Below are 11,626 nucleotides of genomic sequence, written 5' to 3' on the forward strand. Positions count from 1 at the left end.
ATAGAGACGCCCTCTCATGTGGCCCAATTAATTCCAAATAGTTAAGTTACGTAGGAATTGAAAGTCAGGAAAATAGATTATTTCCCCCATGTCATAAATTGGGTTAGTATCAGTCAACATTTAAAATGATTTTGTCTGGCAGGGCTCAAGCCTGTAATCCCAGCACTTTGGGAGACTGGGGCAGGCGGATCACTTGAGGTCAGGAGTTAGAGAAAAGCTTGGCCAACATGGTGAAACCCCGTCTCTACTAAAACTACAAACATGAGTCATGGGTGGTGGCGGGCGCCTGTAGTCCCAGCTACTCAGGAGGCTGAGGCACAAGAATCACTTGAACCCGGGAAGTGGAGGCTGCGGTGAGCTGAGATTGCGCCATTGCACTCATGCCTGGCAACAGAGCGAGACTTCGTCTCAAAATAAAAAAAGATTTTGTCCATTAAGCTGAAATCGCCTATGTTTTATTATAAAATACATTTGACACTTACAATAAACCCAGTAAGTAGCACATACAATTTGCACTGGGTTCCTATTTTCTGGGCGGTCTGTTTGGTGGGGGTGGAGGCACTGGGAGGTGTGGCCACGTGGCTTCACAAAGCTCAGCTGCGGTTCTCCGTGGCCACAGTGACTCTGCTCCAGGTACCCAGTACCCGACTCCTTGGCCTCCCAGGGGCCATCCCAGGGGTCTCAGAAGGCAGGCCTCAGTTAGCTTTGACTTCTTGGTATGGCTAAAACTCAACCTGCACAGAAAAGCTGCTATTGCTGCCGCGGGGCCTGCCCAGGTGTGAGTACACAAGCTCACCGGGGCCCACCCTCTGCCCCGGGGGGCAGCTCTGGCGGCCACGCCCATGTTCAAGAGTGACAGGCATCACCTCCTTGTGCCCCAAAGTTTCCTCTAAGTCCAGTCAGGCCACCATCCCTTCTGATCCGGATAAACAGCAAATACTCTAATTCTGTTAGGCTAAAAAACTTCACTCTGGTCAGCTTGGCTCTCGCAAGTCTAAGGGCTCAGGGCGTCTGTCCACCCCTGTCTTTCCTCCTGTGCAGCTGAAAAGTACCCCCCACGTGGCTGGAGCCCCCTTGCCCGACCAGGCCTGATGCCCACCCTCTCCTGAGCCACCCTCTGGAGGAGGCGGCTGCCGGAAAGCGGAATGCAATTTCACGTGCCTCTAACGGCCTCCATCCAACAGGACAGGCGGGAGAACGGCGGATGGCCTGGGCGCGTGCCAGGGGCTGCTTCCCTCATTTTAAATGCGCCTGCAGGGTGGTTACAGCAAATAAAATTCAGGAGAGAAGTGGCTGGCTACAGTCTGGGCTCCAGGGCGCCTGTCGCCTGAGGCTCACACCTGAGGTTTGTCCCTACAGGTGGTCCCACTTCGACAGAAAGTTCCTCAGCAGGGTCCTCATGAGACGGTCAGCCCAGAAGTCTCGAGACCGGATCCTGAATGTCTTCCACGAGCTGAACCTGAAGGACGCCATCAGCTATGTGGCTGAGGTAGCCGAGCCGCTTGCTCCCTCTGTTGGGTCAGGGGTGCAACAGGCTTGGGCACTGGCTGTGGGCGCCATGGGGGCAGTGAGGAGAGGCCCCTGCACCCGCGTCCCAAGGCCAGGCCCACCCCAGAAGTTCACAGGAGGCTGATGGGCCTTTGATGCCCTGGGAATCCCAGCTGGCTGTCACATGGGGTAAACTGAGTCATGGAGTCCTGGTGACTGCGGTGCTGGTGGGGGTGAGCGCTGAGGTTAGGTCCTAGGACCCTGAGCTCCCTTGCTTTCCCTGGAGATGGGAGTGGACAGTAAGCAGGCAGGCTGTTATGGGACCTGGTCCTAACAGTTGGGCCTGGCCCAGCACACACAGGTGCCCACAGACCCACATGCACAGGCGGAGGGGCAGCAGCAGGGCTGTCTCCCACCGTGGGCCGGCCGTGGCTCTGAGGCTGCCCCAGCATCTCCCAGTCCACTGTGAACAAGCCTCAGCATCCGCAGAGCCATCTGCTTCAGAGACCAGAGGCCAGGCGCCCCACCCAGACTTGGGGCCGCTGCCGCCCCTGGCTTCCGCACCTGCCTACTATGACAGGTGGGCCTCAGCCTCCCCAGCCTGCCCTGACCTCCCCAGGGGCACTCTGGCTGCAGGAATTGCACAACACAGGGCCTGGGGCACAGCTGCAGGGATTCTGCTCCCTCTGGGCCCTGCAGCTCCTCCCTAAGGACAGAGTCCTCCCTAGTGAGCTTTGGTGCCCCTTGTCCAGCAGCCGGTCAGGGTGGGTGCGAGAGGGAAAGGTCTGTCCTGCCAAACCCTGCAGACCCTCACACAGAGGGCCAGCGGGGGCCGGGAAACTCCATTCATTCAGATAGAATGATTCTGCCTCTACTGACGTGCATTCACCCCAGATGTGCCACCCATGACTGGGGCCACGCCGAGTGGCAAGGCGCCTCCTGGCAGAGGGCATGGGGGCCTGGGGCTGTCAGGAGGGGTAGCCAGTGCAGATCAGGAAGGAGGGCCCCTGGACCAGGCTCCACACAAACCCCCAAACCACAGGCCCGGCAAGTGAGACAAAGTTCAGATACCCTGGCCCAGGAGGCCTGGAGCCTGGCTGGAGAGTGGGAAGGGGCAGTGGGGGCTCTAGCTTCTGGCGGGCTTCTGTCGCCCCCACATGGGTGACAAGGTCAGTAGGCGGGCCTTGAACCTCTCCCCCAACCCCACCAGCCACCATCCTTGACCCATGACCCATGACCACGACCCTGGGCTCAGCTGCATGTGGGGAGCCTGTGGGTGCCTCCTGGTCACTCAGTAGCCAGGGTCTCCACACCTGGGATGGCGTCCGCCTGCCCGATGTTCCTCCTGGCTCTCACACAGGGCAGCTGCTCTCTCTCCCTGCGCCCCCCACTCCATAGTGTGGGGCTCGGCAGGGGCAGGGGAAGTGGTGTGGGGAACAGCCCCTCCAAAGACCCCATGTGCCCGGGTGCTCCAGCCCTCGCCTGTGCCTGCCCAGAGTGGCGGCTGGCACTGTGGCTCCCCTGACCCTCACGTCTGTCTTCACGGGGTGGCAGGAGAGGGACAGAGGGACAAAGGTCATACAGAAGACGCTGGATTTAGAAGCAAAAGAGCAGGCAGAGGGCCCTTAGAACAATGACCCTCAAAGCCCCCCAGAGTGGGCAGTGAAGTGGGGACCACATGTTCAGTGGGAGCAGCGGTCCCCGCCCGACCCCGGGGGCTCTCCTGGGAGCGTCCTGCATGCTGCAAGGCGGCGCGGGTGCCCACCTGGCGAGGTCTGAGCGCAGTGAGCTGACATTCCCTCCACACCTGTGCCCCCGCTGGCCCTGGGGACCCTGACTGCAGCCACAAGCCCACCTTGCCCTGCACTCCTCCACAGCCTCACGCTCTCCAGGCTCTGCCATCAGGCGGGTGGGGTCTGAGGACACACAGGCGGCCCCACTGCCGTCGTCTGGCACTCAGCTGTGCGGCTTCTGTGCCCCATCGGGCTCTGCTCCGTTCCCTTGACCTGATTCATTTCTGGACATGAGGCCAATGGGGTTTTAGGGCCTCTGGCAGGGACAGAGGCCACTTCTGATTCTGCATATCGACAGTTTCCCTAGACACCCCCCAAGTCCCAGGCAGCTTTACCCCTTCACACTCAGACCACTGTGTCCTCCCACAAGCATTACCTCTGCCCAGTTCAGGCAGCAGTCTGGCTGTGGTCTCAGACAGATGGACAGAGGCTCAAAATCTGATCTCCTGGTTTTGGCATCTCCTCCCCTCTGCAGCTGTGAGGGGAGAACCTGGGGCTCAGGTCTCAAGGCCTTCCCTGGGCCCCGAGCTCTGGGCACTTACCCGCTTCCCCCCAGGGCATACAACGACAACAGATGCCACAGGTCCGGGACCTAGGGCTTGGCTGCTCAGGCCAGTGACCGGGCTGCTTCCTGACCATAGGGAGAGCGCCGCGGGTCCCTGGCCTTCATCCGCTCCCCCAGCACCGACAACATGGTCAACGTGGACTTCACACCACGATCATCTACTGTGGAGGCCTCTGTCTCGTACCTCCTGTATGTGGCCATGGTCATGCAGCTTCCCTGGGGAAGAACCCAGCTGAGAGTCACAGACGGGGCTGGGGTGGCTCCTGGCTTGGGGGTGGCATGGGGGAGTGGAGGGGTGCAGAAAGGGGGGCTGGGTGTCCCCTCCAGCAAGAGCTCCCCTATGTTATGTGGTGGCCAGACTCCCTTAGTGCTGGATGCAAGGTGAAAGGGAGGGGCAGCAGCAGATTGGGGGCTGGGCCTGTCTGCCCCCGGCCAGGAGCAGCCTGTCCTGGTCCCCATGCCACCCCTACTGCCCCTTCAGCCATGGGCTCCACAGCTCACGGCCAGTTCTCATGGGAGGTCGGCTCTGCCAGCTGTGCAGATGCCAGGGTCCCCAAGTCTGACAGCCAGGGCTCTGGAGGGGGACCAGTGAGGAGGGGGATCCACCTCAGAAAGGAAGCCGGGAAGGCCTCGTGGGGAGTCAGCCTAGGCCCCGAGGGGAGAAGGGGCTGACCAGGTGGCCCCGTGCCCCAGCCGGATACCCGCCTTGGGAAGGCGAGGGGTGCGCAGGAGACCCCACCCTGAGAGAGCCTGTGTGGCTCAGCGCTGGTCCCTGTGCAGGAGAGAGAATGTCAGCGCCGTCTGCCTGGACATGCAGTCTCTGGAGCAGCGGCGGCGGAGCATCCGGGACGCGGAGGACATGGTCACGCACCACACGCTGCAGCAGTACCTGTACAAGCCGCGGCAGGAGGTGGGCCCCGTGGGCTGGGGGCCGGACGCGCCTGCAGGGACCCCTGTAGGGTGGCCTCCTCATCTCCCCCCAGGACCACGGGGATCCATGCTCAGCCCCTGTGGCAGGAGGGCGGGAGTGTCCAGTGCTAGGCACAGCTGTGACCTCCGTGCCCAACCCTGCAGTACAAGCATCTGTACAGCCGGCACGAGCTCACGCCCACAGAGGACGAGAAGCAGGACCGGGAAATCTTTCACAGGACCATGCGGAAGCGCCTGGAGTCCTTCAAGACGACCAAGCTGGGGCTCAACCAGAACAAGAAGGCGGCCAAGATGTACAAGCGGGAGCGTGCCCAGAAGCGGGTGAGGCTGGGTCACCAGGAGGCGGGGCTGGGGCCTGGAGCAGGGGCAGTCCGGGCCGGTGTGGCTGTGTCGGGGTCTGTGAGCAGCTTCGTTTGCCCCACAGAGAAATAGCAGCATCCCCAATGGGAAGCTGCCCACGGAGAACCCTGTGCAGAATTTCACCATCAAAGAGAAAGGTGCGCTGGGGGCCCTGCGGGAAATGCTGGGAGCCACCACCTCCCAGCCCCAGCCCTCCCGTCTCGGGGCCCTCCCGCCACCCAGGCAGGGGAGAATGGGCCCCAGCTGCAGACCCATCCAGGATGGGATTCCAGGGGTGCTGCCCTCCAAGTGGGGTCCCTCCTCGCCCTCCCCCAGCCCTGCGGTTTAGCCCTTCTCTCTGTGGGTCCCGACCCCTTGCACCTCTGGGCACAGAGCTGATGGACACGGCTGACCGGCTGTGAGGACAGCCCCCTAGTGACCCCAGTCCTCATCCTAGCCTGTCTCCTCCAGACTTGGAACTTTCAGACACCGAGGAACACCCCAACTATGATGAGGAGATGAGCGGGGGAATCGAGTTCCTGGCCAGTGTCACCAAGGACACAGCATCCGACTCCCCTGCAGGTGGGGACAGGGCACAGGCGTCATGGACCAGGGAGGGGCAGCTCGAGGGAGCTCAGTCATTGGACCAGGGGCACTGGGACCTGGGGGGGGGGGTCTCCTGTGGGTTCTCAAGGGCCCTGCCTGGCACCTCGAGTGCCTCCTCAACCAACTCGGAGGCTGCTGTCCCAGGAGACGTGGGCCGGGCAGGGAGCAGGCGGGGTGTGTCTTGAGAGAAGGGAGACCTCACCTGTGCTGCCTGTGGTGTGTGGGGTCATGGATGTGGGGCAAGGGCCTGCAACCTGAAAGGCACGTGACCCTAACCTTCCCGGTGATCCTATTCCAGGTGACCCTAACCTTCCAGGGCACCCAGCAGGTGACGGCCCCCGCGAGGCCTCCCCTGCCGCCGCAGGGCTCCCAGGAGGCTGAGCGGCCGCTGCCCTCTCTCCTAGGAATTGACAACCCTGTGTTTTCTCCGGATGAGGCCCTGGACCGCGGCCTCCTGGCCAGGCTGCCGCCCTGGCTATCTCCCGGGGAGACGGTGGTCCCCTCGCAGAGGGCCCGCACACAGATTCCCCACTCTCCCAGCACCTTCCGCCGCCTGACGCCCTTCCGCCTCAGCAGCAAGTCGGTGGACTCCTTCCTACAGGCAGACGGCCCCGAGGAGCGGCCCCCCGCCGCCCTCCCCGAGTCCACACACATGTAATGCTCCCGGGCCTCCCGCCACCTAACCCCTCTCTCCGCAGCTCCTCTCCCTCCAGGTCTCCGCCTCGCGCTCTCTCTCTCCTCCTCCCTGGACCTGAACCTGGCTCGCTCTCTCTCTCCAGCAGCCCCTTTTCCTCCTCTAGCGCCCTGCTGGCCGCACCTCCCTCAGGAGCCCGGACAGACTCTGGCGTCTCTGCTGCTCCCACGGAGCTGAGGGCCCCAGGGCCGCCTGTGATTTCCTTTAGGTGGCTAGTCCGCGAGTCCAAGTCCTGCACTCCCAGGGAGCTGAGAGCAGGGCTAGTGGGAGCCAGACGCCCTGGGTCCCCTATCCTTCCACAGGGATACAGGGAGGGCCGGCCCCGCAGACCTGGGCTCTGCCTCCAGCTCAGGGCGCGCCACAGGGTCTGGGCTTTGTGAGCTCCCTCTGGGGGCCTGGGAGGCACCCGGGGAACGCCAGGGCGGTTTGAGATGGAGGAAGCAGGTTTCCCCCTTGGGGACCTTGACCTCCCGCGCTGCAGGGACTGGGGCGGGACCTTCCTGCACAGAGAAGGCCGCTGTCCCGGGACCCCCGGCGGTGGGACGTGGCCGGGCCAGGGTGGGGCTTCGCTGTTGCTGCTTCCGCCTCTGCCCTGCGAACCGGGTCCTGGGAGGAGGCCCCGGCGGACGCCGAGCCCGGGGTGCGCGGCGGGAGGGGAGGCGAGAGCCGCCGGGCTCGGGGAGAGCTAAACCGCCCGGAGACGCCCCTCCCGCCCCAGCGCCCGGGCTCCGCGCGTCGCTCACGCCCTGCTCTCCCGCAGGTGACACCGGCTCCGACACGCCGCTGACTAGACGCTCGTCCCCGCGCCATGGGCCGCCAGCCGCGGCCGCCGCCGCCCCGGAGACGCCCCTAATCCCCGCGCGGTTACAGCGGCCGCGCGCCCCGAGCCCCGTCCCCCCCGCGCCTGCGCAGAACCCCGAGAGCGCCGCGGCCGCGCCCGCAGAGCCGCCCGAGCGCGAGCCGGGGGCGGGGCCTGCACCGGGGGCGGGGGCGGGGCCGGAGCGCCGGGGACTGCCGAGTGCGCACGCGCGTTCGGCGGCGGCGCGCCGCGTGCACAGCCGGCGCTCGTTCCAGCGGCCCCGTGCGCGCCGCCGCCCCGCCCTGCTGAAGCTGGCGTCGCTGCCGCCCTCGTGCCACGCACCTCCGCACGCGCTGGAGCAGGAGGAGACGCCGCTGTAAAGCCGCCGGCGGGAAGGGCCCACGCGCCACGGCTGGCGGCTCGCGCCCTTTCCCACCGCTGCCGGGAAACCGAGGCTCGCCCAAAACAGATTTGCGTGAAACCAGCCCAAGGCTCCGGGCCCCCACCCCCGAGCCCCGCACCTCTCCCCGGGGACCGACTCAGGGACCTCCCGAGCGCCAGGACTCAGGGCCAGACCTGCAGCGGCTGCAGGCCCGGCCCCGCAAGCGACCCTGGCCGAGCGCCGTTTCCAGGTCCTCGCCAGGTCTTTGAGCTGCAGGTAAAGTGGCAGGAACGTCTTCCGTCTACTCAGCGCTTGGGGATTTAGACTCCTAGAGCCAGCACCTGCCTCGTTCCCCCCCCCCCAGGTTCAGTCCTGCCCGCGCCCGGTCTCAGGGTGGCGGCCCCGGGCACTGCCCGTCCCCCACAGATGAGGTCTCCGGCCTGAGCTGTCGCACCTGGCCCGGAGGTCGCCCCGGGGGCTCTGGCTGGGTGAGAGGTGGCCTGGCGGGCGGCGCTTTCCAAGAATCACAGCCGTTCCTTAAGTGGACTGGGGCCCAGCAGCTGCTCTGGCACCCTTAACAAAGCAGGGCGAACCAAGGGGGCATGGAGGGACCCAGGGCACCGTCCCCCTCACCAGGCTCAGGCCCTCCAAGGAGGACCTGCTGAGACCCCTGGGCCTGTTCTTGAACCCGGACCCTTCCCACCCCTTCCAGCATCCCAGGGCGAGGCCTTGGACAGAGCTTCTGGTCCTCTGCAGGAAGATCATCCAGCCTGAGTTCTGGGAGGCACAGTCCATTGAGTGGGCGGAGGCCGCGGGTGCCGAGCCTGGGAGGGGCTCTGAGTCCATCCATCCCTCAGAGGGCAAGTCTCACAGGGTCCAACCCACCTGAAACCTGCCTGCACGGTGGAGGTGGGACACTCCTAGGGGCTTTTTTTTTTTTTTTTTTTTGAGACGGAGTCTCGCTCTGTCACCCAGGCTGGAGTGCAGTGGCCGGATCTCAGCTCACTGCAAGCTCCGCCTCCCGGGTTTACGCCATTCTCCTGCCTCAGCCTCCCGCGTAGCTGGGACTACAGGCGCCCGCCACCTCGCCCATTTAGTTTTTTGTGTTTTTTAGTAGAGACGGGGTTTCACCGTGTTAGCCAGGATGGTCTCGATCTCCTGACCTCGTGATCCGCCCGTCTCGGCCTCCCAAAGTGCTGGGATTACAGGCTTGAGCCACCGCGCCCGGCCTCCTAGGGGCTTTTCTAAAGCCAGACTCGCAGCTCCTTGCTCAGGAAAATTAGACTATTCACGTCTTAGATCCAGTGTTGACAGTCACCAGTAAGGAGGAGTTCTTAAGAGTTCTATGTTGACTGAATATTGCACATTGAGTCCCTGGTGGGAAAAGTCCACAATTTCCCATTGATAGCTTCTTACTGTTGTGAAAAAGGGAAGCCTCAGCCACACAAAAGCCTCCATGACCCCTGCTTCGGAGAAGCTCTCGACCCTAACTGCAGTCACTGGTATTTGTATCAGATCAAGTGCAGTGACTTTTGGGATTCAGTGGTCACTGTCCACACTTGGCAGCCATTTCAACCAACTCTGAGCACAAAATGCAGCCATCCTCGATGCAGCAAAGCCTGCCCGGTCAGTGACCTTGCTGGACAGACCCAAGGCCAGCCCTGGTTCCCTGCTGCAGCCACCATCCTGATGTTCATTGGAGCAGGCCGGGGCCTGGCCTTCCAGGCATGAGTGGGTGTTCCCACAGGCCCCCAGTTTGTCCCATCTGCACTGCTGGGAGGTCTCCAGCTGACCAGAGGAGTAAAGCTGCCTTCCAAGTGCCTGTCTGTGCCTGGGAGAACAAGCCAGAAGCGTCGCGCGGCCCACGGCGCAGTGCGCATGATTCCAGGTGCTGAACAACTCCCCTGGATCCTTGGGCCTGCATCTGACTCCTGGCTGCAGGGTCAGAAGCTGAGTCCAGGCAACAGCTTGGCCACTCCCGGTCGCTCCTCCCTGGACACCCAGTTACCAAAGTCAGCAAAGAAGATGCGGTAATCACCACCTGATCTCCACATGGTGAACACAACACTCTCACCAACACCTCCTTGACCAGTCAGTCTTCAGCATCCGGGGTAGGCAGGTAGGCATTCTGTGTTTACGAGAACCGCACACAGGCTAAGCACAAACATGCAACCAGAGTTCCAATGAGAAAACCTCACTTGCAGAAGCCCAGGCTGCACCCCACCAGGTGATGCAGCGCGCCTGGGCTGTGGGTGCCAGAAGCCAAGTGCTAGGGACTCATCATGAGTGGGAATCCCCACATTCCTGTCACTGCTGTCAAACAGAAGGTAAACAGTCTTATGAATGTATTTCCTTAGGAAAACTTGTAAAAACTTTTATTAGGATATCTATTTATTTAATACTGAACTTTGGCCTACTTTGTAATAGACTATAAACAAATTGAGGAAATCACTATTTCTCACTTCTGTATTTTCTCAAAAATAATTTTGTTACAGAGTCAATATACTGTGTACTATTGATCTATTGTGAAAGCAAAGAATTTCATCAAAACAAACTATTTTAAATGAGTGAAAATTGTGTATGTTAATTTTGCAGCTGTAATATTAATCAAACTTTGTGTAATTCTAATCACAAAATGACGTGCCTTAAATGCTCCTCAGCTGTGGGTTGGCAGTGTCCAGACAGGGAGGGCCCATCACCGAAATCCTGAACGATCGCTAGACCAATTCTATTAAAAACATTTCAAGGCATTTTGGGTGCAAACTTTGTTTATAAATGAGAAATCATTTACCTACGAGAATTTAAGGAGCAGTCTCCTGTAGGCAGACATCACTTTGCCCAAAAATTAGCACGGACACAGACGTGTGCATGCGTGTGTGCCGTGTGTGTGCACATGTGCATGTGTGTGTGTGCTTGTGCGTGTGCTGTTGCTGCCCTTCCTAGCTGGTGTGAGGAAGCTGCTGGACATGGCTGTGGAGCGACCCCTGGATCTGAGCATAGCCCCTCTGGTGCAGACAGATGTCAGAGCCCCCTGGGGAGGGTGGGAGGGAGTAGCTAAGGCATAGGGTGGGATTCGGGTAGTGGGAACAATGCTCACCCAGGCCTGAGCAGGAGGATGAGGTGCCTGAGACACTCAAGTGGCCTAGAGCAGGTGGGCCTGGGCTGGAGAGAGGTGGGCTGAGAGTCTAGAGCCTGGATGGCTTGACCCTTCTGGGGGCTGGGGGCAACCAGGATTCCCCAGGTGGGAAGGCGATGCCTGCCAGCTTCCTCTGGACAAAAAGGAGCCCCATGTACCTGGGCCCTGCGTTTTGGGGGTGCCCTTACAGCAGCTGAGACTGGAGTCAACAGACGTGGTGCCTGAGTCCGTGAACAGCAGCAGAGCCTCATCGCTGAAGAGACATGGGAATCCCTGTCTGAAACCTCCCGCCTGCCCCCCAGTAAGAGGAGATCAAGGAGCTGCCCTAACTTGAAAGACACCCTTTCGACCAAGGGCCGAGTGGCCTGGAGGCCACACCCGGTGGAAGGGGCGCGAGTCCAGGGTCCCGGGGATGAGCTGCAGCCACACCAGCCCTACCTGTGCATCCACTTCCCTGATGGCCACTTTGCAACCAGATGCTCCCGTGCAGGCCGCAGGCACCGGTCTTCCGTTTGGGTGGCCACAGGCCTCACCCCGGCATCCTGTAGTGCGTGGGGTGGAGATAACCTTCCCCTGGTATCAGGGTGGACACCCACTGCCCAGGCACCAAACACTGCCTCTGCCAGAGCCATCCCCACACCTTCCCGTACATTCTGGCTGGCGTCCTGTCCCCCAAATCATGCACATCAGTGGTCCCAGAACTTGCTGTCTGGTTTCAGCTTGGCCTCCAAGGCCGAGTAGCCAAATGCTTGGTCCACTGTTATGGCAGGCACCCCTGAAGTGGATGTGACCGGTGACTAGTGACCGTGGGGCCCAGTGGTGACCCTCACACAGAATTAGAGCAAAACACCAGTGAGGGCTGCACACTCACCACCATTCGCCCTGGGCACTCAT

At 61.6% G+C, this 11,626-nt stretch overlaps 1 protein-coding gene and 1 long non-coding RNA gene across 3 annotated transcripts in view; one reads left to right on the forward strand and one right to left on the reverse strand.

Moving 5' to 3' along the window:
* Positions 1-6,456, forward strand: part of SLC9A3 (solute carrier family 9 member A3) — a 41,765-nt gene extending 35,309 nt beyond the window's left edge. Inside the window, exons 10-16 of the mRNA XM_030927016.1 lie at positions 1,360-1,489; positions 3,923-4,035; positions 4,627-4,756; positions 4,921-5,097; positions 5,201-5,273; positions 5,587-5,697; positions 6,126-6,456. Of these exons, the coding sequence (XP_030782876.1) occupies positions 1,360-1,489; positions 3,923-4,035; positions 4,627-4,756; positions 4,921-5,097; positions 5,201-5,273; positions 5,587-5,697; positions 6,126-6,379 (988 nt within the window). The 3' untranslated portion in view covers positions 6,380-6,456. The remainder of the gene's footprint in view (positions 1-1,359; positions 1,490-3,922; positions 4,036-4,626; positions 4,757-4,920; positions 5,098-5,200; positions 5,274-5,586; positions 5,698-6,125) is intronic.
* Positions 430-4,261, reverse strand: LOC115896432. Of its 2 annotated transcripts, XR_004056307.1 has the most exons (3): positions 3,658-4,261; positions 3,344-3,505; positions 430-1,768 (listed from the first exon to the last, which is right to left on the reverse strand). It is a non-coding gene; the product is annotated as an uncharacterized LOC115896432 (long non-coding RNA). The 2 variants fall into 2 exon arrangements; XR_004056306.1 differs by having other exon boundaries at positions 3,344-4,261.
* Positions 6,457-11,626: the final 5,170 nt, after the last annotated feature.

This window comes from Rhinopithecus roxellana, chromosome 3 (assembly GCF_007565055.1).
Source record: "Rhinopithecus roxellana isolate Shanxi Qingling chromosome 3, ASM756505v1, whole genome shotgun sequence".
NCBI classification, from domain to species: Eukaryota; Metazoa; Chordata; class Mammalia; order Primates; family Cercopithecidae; genus Rhinopithecus; species Rhinopithecus roxellana.